The sequence below is a fragment of the Tachypleus tridentatus genome, chromosome 9 (genome assembly GCF_004210375.1).
Source record: "Tachypleus tridentatus isolate NWPU-2018 chromosome 9, ASM421037v1, whole genome shotgun sequence".
Classification (NCBI taxonomy): Eukaryota; Metazoa; Arthropoda; class Merostomata; order Xiphosura; family Limulidae; genus Tachypleus; species Tachypleus tridentatus.
Window position 1 is genome coordinate 25,702,069 of NC_134833.1, and position 15,840 is coordinate 25,717,908.

At 29.8% G+C, this 15,840-nt stretch overlaps 1 protein-coding gene across 3 annotated transcripts in view; it reads right to left on the reverse strand.

The window, feature by feature from the left end:
• Nucleotides 1-15,840, reverse strand: part of LOC143224881 (signal transducer and activator of transcription 5A-like) — a 63,378-nt gene that overhangs the window by 2,631 nt on the left and 44,907 nt on the right. For 2 of the 3 annotated variants that reach the window (XM_076453290.1, XM_076453289.1), the window contains exons 18-21: nucleotides 13,269-13,408; nucleotides 9,278-9,433; nucleotides 6,478-6,538; nucleotides 5,657-5,788 (exon numbers count right to left, since the gene is read on the reverse strand). In XM_076453290.1, the coding sequence (XP_076309405.1) occupies nucleotides 5,657-5,788; nucleotides 6,478-6,538; nucleotides 9,278-9,433; nucleotides 13,269-13,408 (489 nt within the window). Of the gene's footprint in view, nucleotides 1-15; nucleotides 71-5,656; nucleotides 5,789-6,477; nucleotides 6,539-9,277; nucleotides 9,434-13,268; nucleotides 13,409-15,840 lie in introns of those variants that run through there. The other variant, XM_076453291.1, reaches the window with a different exon arrangement.

Consider the following 15,840-nt stretch of genomic DNA (forward strand, 5'->3'; position numbering starts at 1 on the left):
CCTCTATTCACGTTTCTTTTATGACCAATGCTACAAGTTAAGCACTCCATCTTGCTCATTATGAACTACTCTGCAAGAAACAGAAACGTATCACCAACAATATGATCAACAGAAAGTGAATAAAAGCTTTTATTTTGGAATTAAGGCTTTTTTCTGATTGTCCTATACACAAGTTTTTAAATGAAACAAAAACAACTTTTTACAGAAAAAAACACTTTGCAAAAGTTTTCAAATAACAACAAGGATTAAACATTTTAAAAAGTGGGAAAAAAAACAGACAACCACTTAAATTAATTAACTTGAAAGCATTTAATAAATCCCATCTAAAACCTATGGTAAATTATACATCAATGCTATTTCTTAAAGCAGGTTTAATTTGAAAAGCTGACAATAAGTATATGATAGCTAAAAAAGTTAAAAATGACCATAAAAATGGAATGTTATCTTCATCAGGAGCAGAAGACAATGCAAATTGATCCATCAAGAAAAATTATGGTTAAGAAATATTACAAACACAAAAAATGACCAGCAAATAATATTTAAAAAAACTAATAATTTCACTGCAAGTCTCACTATAAACATTTTTTCATGATCATTCAACTTCAAGATTTTATTTTTGCACAAATGTAAATAATGGACTGCATGCATTCTATTCACTGTAGGAAATGAAACTTTAGGATTTTGCAAGTCGGTAAACTTAATTCTGGCCCACCTAATTCAAGTATCTTTCCTTTATCCTCAAAAGAAAAGAAAACAGGAGAGAAAGAAATCACATGAAAATTGATTCCTCTAAAATATTTTATATCCCTTTGGAACATAAACATTTAAATTACTTCTTAGTTTACACAGAGATTAATTATATGTCTTCAACTGAATTAAACAGTTCATGCAAACACTGTCATCAAACATCCAAACTTACGACATCCTTTTGATAATTTTATGATAAAAACAAACACAAGAAAAATATTTTTAAAAATAATTAAATACATTACATATATAAAAACACCATCCAATGTCCAAGACAGATGTTTAAGCACTTGAGACAAACAAACTTCAAATTATCAAACACAGTAATTTCAAGTCACTGAACTTTAGCACGTGGGGTCACACTTCCATCATTTTGTTTAAACTGGTACTTATACAGACTTGAAACCAAAAAATGAAAAAATACTCCAAACAATAACCCTCAAAAAAGGTATGAACCTCAATGCTAGTTTTTCTAACATCTATTCTCTCTCACCTTATAAAAATGTATAAAATTTTACAAATTTTACTTCTAAAACCCAAACAGTATATACAGTAATGCACATACAATCCCTAACATTAGGCTATATTTTAAAAACTTAGAAATGTATGATATATGAAATGTCTACTGATAACATCAGAACTGTAATTTTTTTCATTTTTATTAGCTAACAAAAATAAACTGGGAAAAATGAAACATCAACCATGACTCCAAATTATGAATTATCAATACAAGGTGGAAAAAAACACTTGAAAGTTTTAAAAAGCCTTACAAGGTTTTACAAAAATAAAATTTTAATTTAACAATGTAAAAAACAGTGCCAAGCCACTGCATATCCAAAACATTGTACAAACAAACTACAAGTCCAAATAACTTAGAGGAAAGGATATTTAGACAGTACAATAAATAGACCTCACAACAACATAGCTAATAACCCCTCCCCAACTGTCAATTGAAGGAAACCGGAAAATTCAGTGGTAACATGTGGCTTTTCAGTTGGTGGTTTTCTAAACATCTACAGTTTATTTAAACCTTGTGATCACATTTGCTTCTTAAGTGGGAAGTCAGTTTAATTGCCAATGTTTCCTGTGCTATCATAGCCAAAAGGTGTTATTACATAGTCACACAAACAAATTTGAAGCTAACCTTATAATATATTACCTTCTGTAAACTAGAATATTTTTCTGACTGTTAAATTTATTACTCTTTTTTTCTATTTTTGCTATTACTTTCCCCCAACTCAATTTCCTGGTTGCTACCTTCTGTGCATTAGCAGTCTCTCATATTACTTGATTAGTTAGTTTCTCCATCACTTTGACTAACACATACCATTTTTAGACTGATCACTTGCATCAAGCACACCTCACTTTGACTAACACATACCACTTTTGGACTGATCACTTCCATCAAGCACTCCATCACTTTGACTAACACGTACCATTTTTGGACTGATCACTTCCATCAAGCACTCCTCACTTTGACTAACACGTACCATTTTTGGACTGATCACTTCCATCAAGCACTCCTCACTTTGACTAACACATACCATTTTTGGACTGATCACTTCCATCAAGCACTCCTCATTTGGACTAACACCTACCATTTTTGGACTGATCACTTCTATCAAACACTCCTCATTTGGACTAACACATACCACTTTTGGACTGATCACTTCCATCAAGCACTCCTCATTTGGACTAACACCTACCATTTTTGGACTGATCACTTCCATCAAGCACTCCTCATTTGGACTAACACCTACCATTTTTGGACTGATCACTTCTATCAAACACTCCTCACTTTGACTAACACGTACCATTTTTGGACTGATCACTTCCATCAAGCACTCCTCACTTTGACTAACACAAACCATTTTTGGACTGATAATTTTCATCAAACACTCCTCATTTTTATTACATCTTTTGCTCCTGAAGAAGAAGAGACCATTTTCTGAAAGACTCCAAGTTATACATATTACAGACATATGACTTTAAAATGTCCATGATAGTATCCTAGTACTACGTAACCTGTGACAAGCATAACCTTCTGTAAACAGACACTACCATCAATACAATGAACAGCTTATTGCCTTGTACATTTTTTAAATATAAAGAGCAGGACATATAAAGCTAAAAAGCATCATGTGTGAAGCACATTTAGTCAAACAGCCTTTGAATGAGAACATATTTGGTTGCTATTTATCTTTACATACAGACATGAAGAAGTTATATAATACATTTTATCTTGTTTACTTTTAGAATAAATCAAAAAGAATTTAGCACCTAGTTCTATTAAGCACATATCACAGTAGAGTATGCAGCAAATACTCTTGTAAAAATAAAACATTACGCTCATCCATACAATTTCAACCTCTCTGTTTACATAGAAGGAAAGAACGATAAGATATGAACGTAATACACAATAAAATTTTACTGCTCATTGGGTACACATTAAAGTTTTGACTTAGTAATTCAAACATACTCATGCTGAACAAAACTGAAAGTTCAACCTTGACAAATATGGAACGTTAAAGATAACTGGAAAGCTCTTCGGTTAGTACATTTTCCGTTCATCAGTCACAAATACACAACAAACATGTAGTTCAGTTCTATATTTGGTTGTGAATTTTTTTTTTTTATAGGATATGCTAACAAGCAAAGTGCACAATCAGTATGTGATATCACAAAATAAGTTTCATGAAGGGTGTTCTTAAAACATAGAAGTGCAATTTATAAGGACTCACCCTAACTATGTTATTTTATACACCCTGTTCTACAAACTGTAATTATATTTATCAACAGGTATAGGATGGGGAAAATATAAACATCTTGTATCATGAAACCAATTTGATATTTAGAAACCTTAAGATTTAAAAAAAATATATATTTATATAAAATCAAAAAACATTTGCTCTCTGATGAGAATTTCCAGTGTTTATAGAATATTTAAAAACATATTTGGCAAAAACAAACATTTTTTTTCTTCTTCAAAATTATAAATAATTCTTAGGGAAGAAAAAACTGTCAAATTATAGCAATTATTAAGTAATTATGATTTTTGATAACTTAATAACAACTCACTAAAGCTCAAGTAACAGGAAAAAAATGCTTCTGTCAGCAATGCCAAATCTTTCTTTTAAATAAGAGAAAGGAAATAGACAAAACTATGCTATAATATAGATATTAATTTAACCTTTGACCTAGACTAATGTTTAAAAAGAACATATTAAAATGGTTTAAAAAAAAAAGAAAAAACAAACTAAGATAGATACTAACATGACCATTGGCCTACAATAGTGTTTAAAAAGGAATTAGAATAGAGTTGGGAATTTTTCACTGAGCAACAAGTTGTAAAAATAGAGTAAAATATTAACAGGATAAAAAAAACATATCAGTTTATCATCTGTTATGCCAAAAATGGATCAAGTATTAATTTTCCTCTGTGGTCAACCTGTTTGAATGTATAAATCTAGTGAAAAACTATCCTGCAGAGTTAAGACTTCTAAAAACGAGTCATTAGAATTGGTTTAATAGTTTTACTCATTTTCAAAATGTAATTCTCAAACATAATGGGCACAAAACATATCCCAAGTTTAAAGATTATACTTATTTATATATCCATACTAGCTTTCTAAAACTCAAAACTAGTATCATATCCCAAGTTTAAAGATTATACCTCTTCTTATTTATATATCCATACTAGCTTTCTAAAACTCAAAACTAGTGTCATATAGCAAGTTGTATACGCAGGAAATAGACAGTTCGAAACTGAGATAAAATACCAAATACCTCATAACCAACAGGGCGAATAATTCCGAGTTATTTACTTAAATTATTGCTTGCACAATCATTTATGACATCATCAGGAGAACAGTAATACAGATAAAAGATGAGAATGAATTACATAGAATATTACACAATACTCTGCACATTTTACCACATATTATCAAAATATTTAATCAAGCAAAACAGTTTAACTCGCATCCATATGCATCTAAACTTAACTTTTTTCATGAAGTCTGGAAAGCTTTCTTTAAATACTACCCCATTTCATTTTTTTCTTGAGTAAGAAATTATATAACTTCTGCAGTTACAAAAGTAAATCAAACCTTTTATAAGTGTACATGCATATGTATATATTGAATACACTTTTCAAACTACCTGTTTAAGTCTCGTATAATAAATACTTAAGACTGATGTCTAAACTTTAATATTTCTTTTTGACAACTTCTGTATTCAATTTTATAGCCAATGAATCAGTCAAGAATAGCAAAAAATAAAATAAAATGACAAGCAACTGAATAGAAAAACTTGCTTACAGCTTTTCAAAAAATATCACAGAGATACTATGTATTCCATTCTGAGCAAATGCTAACAAAGTTTCTGTAACTAAAACAATGGCAAATCACAATATTTACAATACTACAGAAGAATACAACCATATGTTTACACACACACATGCACCTGATATTTTTAAAGTACAAAATTCATGGGAAATTCTAGCACGTATTAAAATATTATAAAACTCAACAATATCAAACATTTTCTTCTACAAATTGTTAGTTTGACAATATTAGAACAATGATTTCTTAGAAAAGTCTGATGTATTTAAAATTATCTGTTTACTTATGGTTTTAACCAAAATTATACAGGTCACTTAGGTGTGTTTGTGTGTGTAAAACTATATATGTACATTCATTTATGTTTGCTCGTATACTTATGTATTTATATAAGCACACAATGCTATCAGAAGTAAAATGTATCTCTTCCAACATTTAAATGCTAGATAACGTTTACCCTATCTTCACTAACAACAAAAGAAGTTGACCACAGTACTGAGCTTTCAACATGTTGCCGTGACTGGTGCCGCTAAACATTTTTTTTTTAGTTCTCGTGGTCTGACAACACTTACTGCATGGGTTGGTCACCACTGCTTGGCATGGAAGAGGGATCAATATAACCACCAGTGTCAGGAGAATGAGGTGGAAAATAGGACTGAGGTGTTCCAGGAAAACTTTCAAGTCCACTAACCATCCCTGTTAAACTGTGAAAGAAGGAAAACAATATGAATTGTGTATCACTTCAGTTCCTTTTGTGTCGTTATCAATGCTTTTTGTTACTAACCAAAACCACTTAAATTAACTGTGTAACACAAGACTTTGAAGGAAATTACATCTTGCTACATTTACAACACTTTACAAAATACTGTACACACCTGAAACCATCTTATAAGATGGCACACTTAGAAAATTTATATCAAAACACAGTATCTGGAGTTGAGAATGACCCTTTTTCACACTCAAAGAAACTAGAACCATTCTTATTTTGCAAAAGAAACAGTCGTATACATAAAATGTTGTACACATAGCAATGCTTCTGAGCAAGCACTGAGAAGATCACTCTCATGTTAACATCTGAATTACAAACAAAAAAAGGAAATACCTGTGGTTGTTAATGACCAGTAAAGAAGAACGCCCTTTCTAGCTTACAAATATTATTTCTTTAATAATTCAATATACAAACCTTTTTGCTCCTGAAAACTTGTATAAAAACTGTTATAATACATTAATGTGTTAACTTTTAGATTAATGAAGATTAAATGCAAAATAACGTAAAAAAAGTTAAAACTGGATTTTCTTGTGCAACACTGCTGATCATAAAAAATAATTACATCATAACAATTCCTTTTTTTTTTTAATTTATAGCAAGACTGGTTTGGAAATGTATACCTACCCTGGTATATGAGTCACTAAAACAGGTTTTACATATCCATTACTAGAAGGGGGTTGGTTTTCTATAAAAAAAGAAGACAAATTAAATACTGAGAAGAAAATATTTATTAAAACTTTAACGTGTAGATAAATTTATAAGAAAAAAAATAGCGTATTAGTAACCCTAATTTTGAACTAACAACCAAACAGAAAGCAGCCCGTCAGTATCAAACTATCACCTATTATCCACGATAAGGGATTGGCTGTCACCCTAACGATGCATCCATTGTTCAGAGCATGGGATATGTTTTGCAATAAGGTACAAATTCAAAATGGGGTTGCCAGCTCTGAAATCCAGAGCTCTATCACAGGGCCAATCTGTACCTCATACTGTTGTCATAAGTGCATATTGCTCAAACCCTAAATAATTTATACATATAAACATGAATATATGAAAAATAATTTAAAATTTTCAGTAATTTACACAGATTTATGTTAAGGTTAAGATAAGACTGATGAAGCCCTACCCTGTGATTACAAATAACATCCACAATTTTGGTGAAGAAATACCGTTTCTCTCAATTAATTACTTTCATAAGAAATCATTTTTTTCTTTGAAACATTAATTTTTGGCCAATATAATAATTTAGCCCTTTACAGATGTGACATATATTCTTTGTCTCTTTTAAACTGAATTCTTTGTGTTTGGAAAACAGGAAACTATTACATTAGTGATGGTCTTGGAATATACAGTCTTAAAAGAAATTTCATTCTTAGTACTTCAAAATATATTACAAGATTTCCAGAATACAGTAAGGCCCTATTTAGCACCACCCCACTTCAAACTGATTCATTACAGAGCTATTGTCTCCTTGATATTTGTTTTCAAAAGAAAATAAATTACAAAAATCCATAACTCTGTGAACACTACTTTCCATGTTAATGGTAATAATGAAATAAATAAATTTAATAAAATAATGCAACAACGATCACACAATAATAATCTGCACAAACCAAACAATGTCCCACAACTATTATCATTTTTCAGGTGTTTCTGGTGATGCTATATAAACCATTAAAATGTCATCTGTCCATACAATATTGTTACCATGGGAAAAAAACTTTCTTATAGAATTGATCTTTAAAGCTCTGAAGAGAAAAGAACATAATACATCATTTGACAGACCAAAACCTTGTCTGTCAACTGGTTATAATTAACACAATCATATACACAAGACAGAACTACATGTATTGACAAATCATAAAAAAAAAGGATATGACATGTGGGTGTGGCAGGAGGTGTCTGATTTTCTATTTGATAGCTCTGTAACCAAACAAAACTGAAGGCTAATAAGAATGTACTACTAATAATAATGACAATATTGGTAAGTACTGTATGTTAAATTTACAAGTACTAAAAAAAAAAACACTTATACAACATTCACAGGAGAGAAACAATGTCTTCAGTTACATACCTCCATATAAGTAATATAAAATGAACCTGTACAGAGTAGTTTTCTCAGAAATCCTTCCTAGGCACTACAAGGGGTATTACTATATAACACATTTCTGATATACCTGGATACACTTAACTATTTGTTTTCCACAAAAGTATGGCACACAAAAATAAAATTGTGAAACAACAAATTTTACCATTAGACTGGTAATTTGTGACAAAATTACAACTGTATAACAATAAGTTTTACAACAAGACGAAACTGTATTCCAATCACTGGCAGGTGTAGGAAATTAGAAGGACCAGATAAACAACATTCAAACAAAATAATAATGCAGACTTCTACGATTTAGTAAACTGAAGGTAACTTTGAGAAGACGTTTTTCTTAAGACATTTCTACCCTAACCATGATAAGTACAGCAGATAAAAAATTTGTAGTTTGTACTGATTCCAAATAAACTTAACAACCAAAATAAATTAATTAGTCTTGTCCATTTAAAAAAAATCAAATTGATATCATTATTGTCACCTAATTTTACAAAAAAATTATAATTAATTTCCATATCTACTAGAAGCTCACGTATCAGTGTATTAAGAAAACCACATGAAGAGTAAAACAAGCATTTGATCAATCCTGATAGTGGACGTCAAACTTGCACTACTTGCGATTTACTATCCATAGAGAAGTTGGTTGTATTTTACAATCACATCTAATGTGTTTAGGTAACATAAAATGTTTTTGGTTCACCATGTGACAAGGAGAGAGTACTCAACTGATAATATTTATACTCAATCAGTATTGGGTAAGGTAGAGAAATAGTCAATCAATATTTAGTAAGGTAGAGAAATAGTCAATCAGTATTTGGTAAGTTAGAGAAATAGTCAATCAGTATTTGGTAAGATAGAGAAATAGTCAATCAGTATTTGGTAAGGTAGAGAAATAGTCAATCAGTATTTGGCAAGGTAGAGAAATAGTCAATCAGTATTTGTCAAGGTAGAGAAATAGTCAATCAGTATTTGGTAAGGTAGAGAAATAGTCAATCAGTATTTGGTAAGTTAGAGAATAATGATGTAGTTCTTAAACTGCTTCTCTCAGAATTTTATATACACAAGACACAAACTCCCGAACAACAGGATAATCCCAACAGTCTAAACGTCTAAGTTTTCTGTACCTAAGACTGTCAAGAAAGGAAAGAAAATCTTACTGAAAAATAAAAGTCAAGTCATGATAAAAATAAATAACTATCAAACATTTCACCAATACCAGTTCACAATTATTACAGAGAAAAAGCTAAACAAATATGAAACCATGATAGAAGTATGCAAATAAATATACAAAAATCTATCTTTTTAAAGAACACAAACCTGTAAATGGAGTGTAGTACTTTCCAAAGGCTTCATCCTTTGCCCTGTCTGGATACAGGTACAGGAGATGCTTCAAGTCGTTGATGCGGTCTGCTAGCGAACGGATAGAAAAGTCTCGGCCAGTAAAAGGCTGAAGCATAAACACATCGTGCATCTCTGTTTCCATTTAAAAAAAAATTTCTAAGCACAATGTTCCATACTAATTAATTTCATATGGGCTTCATATCACTACAATCAGTTTAACAAGTGAGCGTGTCACTATGTTTTACAAAATTATATTAAAAATTAATTAAAATACTATTATCAATATATGTTAATAAATTTGTGATCAGATCATAGTTTATAATTTCATTTTCTATATTAAAGTCATTATTTCATAACTAAAAAAAAATATATTTATAAAAATTCTTAACTTCACTCCTGTTACACATGACGCATGAGCACTCACGACTCACCTTCACAGCTTTCATAACTTCAATAGAAAAGCATCTACAAAGTCTAACTAATTATAACACAAGATGTTAAATGATTACAAGTTTATATGCAAATTTTCAATCCCTTAACTTCTCCATTTGCTGAAACATCAGCATATTTTAACAACTCATAATAAAAATCACATTCATGTTTTCTTATTTTACAAAACCACATTTTATTATTTGATGCACATGTTTATAACCAAGAGAAAAAGGTTGTGTTTTTTTTCTGTTTCAATCTTGCAAGTATCTTTTAAAATTTGGTGACAATAAACCTTAGTCCAGAAGATGCGATAATGTGTGTATAACTAATTACTGTTCATAGCAATAATGAAATTATTTACCCTGTTTGTAGTTTAATTAAAAAGCCTGTTTAATGACAGCAGTTTTGAGGCATTTTACTCTAGCAGCTGCTACGTGTTCTAAAATGCATATATTTAAAAGTAAACAAGACTTTTTTTTGACAAAAATTAGAAAGAAAAAAAAAGCAGGCTTATTTTATTATTTTTTTCATAATATGCATTACGTCAGTACATAAGAATCTGTTAATGTGTTTCTACTGTAATGGATTGTTTATCACAGAGGAATGAACTGCTTACATGATACAAAACAGTAAATAAACACGTGCGAATAAAAGTAAACATATGTGAAAAGCTTAACAGTTGAAATTGTAACAGTCATTAACCAAGAATGTGGTGGGAAATGCATTCAAAGGAAAGAGTATATTATTCATTTTATTTCATAATTTTTAACTATTAATTTCCGTTATTTTCATTTTTCATCGATGGTTTAGCTACTCATACAGTTAGGATACAAAATAGTGGCAGCAAATATAGTTTTAATTAAATAAATTTTGAAACTTATTTTAGAGATTCTTCTAGAGGTTATGCATGTGAAATATGAACATTACACTATTTTTATTCTAAGCTTGAATATTACATTTTGCTTAAGACTGACTCATTACAGGATTCTGATATTTAGACAAATATTTTGTAAAAATACTTGACTTAAAAAATGTTTTTTAAAGATCAAACTTATGACATTTACTAGTACAAACTTTGTAAAGATACATCTGGTATGGATAATTATGTGGTGGTTATAGTATTTCTCAAAATGACCAAATTTTAATTAGACTGTATGGATAGAACTAGTAAAAGTTTAAAGATATTCACCAACCTTTATAAAAATATTATTTAACAAGGTTTTAAACATTTAATAAAAGATGAATCTTCTAAGTTACATGACTTCTCATGTGTGCTATAGATGGTTCATTACACATTGTAAGTTAAAAAAAAAAAAAAGAGAGAGAGAGATCTCTTTCAGAGGTGAAATGTAATGTTCATAGTAGTAAAAAACCAAATTGAAATATTGATTGCTTTGGAACAAAACCATGCTGAACCATTTTAATTTAAGCACTACAACTCCAGAAACAGGGTGACACCAAACTTAAGAGAACTTTTTCAACAAATTAAGTGCACAGGAACCAACAGCTGTACAAACCTAGTTTCTATTAAACAGTAACTTTTAACAAAGAGTGAAAAAATTAAATTTTATGGTACATCTTTAAGAGACCCCCTCAGGAGCCAGTGGGAAATTTTTTATTGAAAAACACAGTTTTGGGGTATTTTTATTGGCTAAAAAGAAGATATTTCCCATACTCTCTTAGTGTTGTAGCTGCAAAAAGTGATTTGAAGCAATGACTGAAATCTGTCAACAGGTATGTTCAAAACCACCCTCTTCAGGAGTTTCCGAATTGAACTTTTAATATTCAACATATTGTAGTGTGAAAACACCCCTTGGCCCCTGAGGAATGGGTTCATAACAATTTAATGTGCTTAAGTGAAATTAACCCTTTCGCTACTGGCTTGGTATAATATACACAAATTTATAATATACTCATCCACATATGTTAAATATTTGCACTAACTACTGATACAACATGTGTATCATCACAAAATTTGGTAGACTTTTAGTAAACATTAGAAGTTTTTGTACTCAAAAAATAGGATTTTTTTGATCAAGTATTTTTACCAAATATTTGTTTCATAAAATAGACTTTTTGTCACTAGTATGAGTGCAAAGTGATCTCATAAGTAAGAAAACTATTCTTTGTCCCCAAAATCTGAAATATAACATCTAAAATCTCCTAAATACATTTCAAAAGTTTGTTTTGAGTAAGACTTTATAATTTATGTTATTTTCTATACTCTAACCACCTGAGTCTGTCACTTGACAAACCTCACAACTATCATAAAAAAATTAGGAAATAAATACAAATTATGATTTCTTTTGTGCTAGAATGACTACATATTATAACACAAAAATACAAATGTTTAGTCTAAGTGGTTAAAGTCTCAAAACTACATATATATTTTATTATTTATTATATTAACCTTCCAGTCGTGCCTAGCTAACATTGCATTGATGCAGTGCATGTGCACCCAGGTATCTAGTAATACAAAAGTGACCTTTAGTCTTCCCTGTCTTGGCTGTGTTTTAGTGAACCAATATTTTGTAATATAGTCACATTTAAATTATTATACATTATAAATATATATATATATATAGAGAGATATATATAATTATTATTTGGAAATAAATTATTAAAACTTATTTTTCTTAAGATATGAAATAATAAATCAACAAGTAAAGCAAACAATTATCTCTTCTTGCTACAACCTCTGCACTCTGTTGCTGCTCGATATAGGTTACTAAGCCTTTTAAAATTTTGCACATAAAGAACATCACTTTTGTGTGTGTGTGTGTGTGTGCGCACGTGTATATACACACAGTTGAATAATAAAAACTCATAAATAACTACATTGATACCATAGAATTCCACTATAATTTATTAATTATACTAACTAATTTTGATTCAAATTTTATAAAATATGAAACTTCATGCAGACTAAAGACACAATTTACATCCTTGAAAACTTGGATCGAAAGAGTGTAGAAACTTGTTCAAGGATTAAAATGACTGAGAAAACCACTCTGGGGATATTCTAAGCTACTGACTGGTGTTTCAAATGTCATATACTGTAGTAAGATTATATAAAAGACCATTAAAAAAAAATGGAAAGAGTTGAACAGGGCTACTGTTTGATTTAGTACATAAACCATATCTCAGCAAAATAAAAAAATATGAGGTTCTTATTTTATATTCTAGCTTGTCAATATAAGTAATTTGAGTTCCTAATCTGTACAAAACTATAGATTTAGTATTTTGAAATCACAAGCATCTAGTATTAAACAGTGCTGCATTCAACATACAACACGACTCACTAAAATATATATTTAGGTTATGTTTTTTTTAATATTCACTTTTAAATTAAGAAATCAACTCATATATAACATTAAAGTGTGACTTACAACCTGCATTTTGATTCCAAACTTACTGTCATAAATTCATAAAATAGAAGTTCAATAAAATACTCAGTGCAAGTCAATAAACATGAAGACATGTCCTTTATTTCACATCACAGCTTCCTACCAATAAAACAACAAGAATACAATACCTTGTTGTGGATCTTCGGCTACCCAGGCGATAGTAACGCCACCAAGCTCAGAATCACTGAATCGAAGAAGGAATGTTCCACTAGGTCTCTTCAACAACATCTCTTCAGCATTTCGTCTCCCAATGAATCCAATGATAACCCTAAATTATGAAAACACAGGTTAATTTTTACGAGGCTAAGGAATAATTCCATGGTGATATTTAATATGTAGTAAGAAAATAAATGGCTACTTATGACGTACATTTCTAAAGGATGTTGGGGCATGTACATAAACATGAATTAGTTTATCAATGAAAAAAGTACAACTTTTATTATGGAAAAAGGTGAGCTAGTCTTAATGTAAGCCTTTGTTTTCATTTGTTTAAAATAAGTACACTGAAGAAAAGTTACAGACAGCACAAATTTGTAGTAAACATTTAAAAATAGTGTGAAAAGGTTTAAAGAATATGAAACTATAACTTAAGGAGGAAACACATGGTAGCAACAAACCACACACATCATACTCCTAAATCAATACAAAAACAATTGAAAATTTAAAAGTCAGTTGTAAAGACGGGTGAACTGAAATCAAGTTTAATCGAGTTAAATTGAAAGAGTATAATAGTGAAATATTTACATTTGTGATCTTTGATTAGCAAAAACATTCAGCATAACCTACAGTTTCCTAAAACTCTGTTCAACTATATTACTTCCAGTGGACTGACTAAATCTGTAATACAGTATGATTATTAATTTATTCTAATGAACTGGCAGCTTGATCCCAACTATGCAATTTAGAGAAAAAACTCTGCATCAAGTGTGACTTCATAAAATGTTAAATAAAATGCATTCACTAGCCAAAGTTTTTATTGAGATTTTTGGTATTCACAAGAAATACTACTTTTAGAAACCTAGTTTGAAAAGGTAATGTTATAAAGATATTTTGAAGAGTTTATATTATAATTATGCAAAGAGTTTTGACCCAAAAAACTGTTTTCTAATCAACTTTACATGATTGGCAGACATGTTTAACCAACAGAAGGAAGAGGTTCTCCCTTATGTCAAGGTTCAAACTGTCCTTTTCAATTTTGTAAAGATAGTATTAACTTGGTAGAAATATCTTTGCATATAATCATGATTTTGTTTCTGTGTATGGCTAATGAAATATTTTGACCAAATTAAAGCTAACTTTAAAAGTCAGATAAATTTTGGAACATTCTGTTCTAGTACCTAATACATTCTTTGTACTAAAATAGGTATTTGCAAGCAATGTTAATTTTTTCTTCAACATTCAAGTCTGTGAGACTCAAAGAAGCTGAAGAGAAAACCTAATATTTTTATTTGAGTGCAAACAGCACAAATACACAGTAAGTTGCAGAAAAATTAGATATTCATATTTTTTATATGTATTTCTGAACAAAAGTAAAATGTAAAAATTTTAAATTCCCCCATATAGACAAAAAAATTTCAGCAAAGTAAAACATCCAAAATTAATCTGACTCAAGTGCCCTCGTTAACCAATTGTGATGGGCTCAATATAATGAACACAAGTATTTATACAACTTTTAATGCATTAAGAGTACCTTCATAAAATTTGGTAGACTTTTAATAACTAAAATATTACAAGTCTTTTACACACAAAAAATTTGACTTTTTAATGAAGTATCCTTATTGTAGATTTGTTTGTGTAAATATCGAGTCTGTTTTGTTACCAGTCCAAATGCGAAGTGATTTTCTTGTTGTAACTAAAAAAGTGTTCTTCGTCCCAAAAATCTCAAATATTATTTGTGTAATCTCTAAAACCTCCTAAATAATTTTTAAACATTTGTTTCCAGTAAAACTTTATATTTTTTGTTATTTTGTCTACCATAACTATGGGTCTGTCAATTTGACTGGCCTTGTAACCACCATAAAAAAAATTTTGGAAATCTAAATTGGTTTTTTTCATTCTTGAATGACTACAGATTATAACACAAAAGGTTTAGTCTAAATAGCTTAAATCTCATAACATTATACATCTATATATATTTATTATTTTTATTACAATGATCTTCCAGCTATGGCTAGCTAACAATACAGACATTACAGTAACATGGTGCATGTGCACTCATGGTACTGTATCCAAAAATACAAAACTGACATTAAGTCTTTCCAAAGAGGCCTGTCTTGGCTGTGTTTTAATGGACTAGAATTTCGTAAAATACAGTCACGTTTCAGTTATTATACATTATATATGTATGTACATTATTATTAGTTACAAATATGTTCATATATTTATTTTTCTTAAAACATAGAACAGTAACTAGAGAAGTAAAGCAAACAGTTATCCCTTCTAGTTACAACCTTTGTACTCACATTTACTGATTGTCACAGGTTGCTACACCTTATAAAAGTTCCCATATAAAAGGTCCAACAAAAAACTTTTCTTTAGGTTTTATATATACATTTTAAATAACCAAAAAAAGTCCTAAATCATGGGTATTGATACCACATAATTCTACTGCAATTTATCAAGTGTAGGAACTAAGCTGCATTTGGGTCTGAAAAATATAAAGTTCTGAGTTCACCAGAGACTTACCATATCATTTTAATT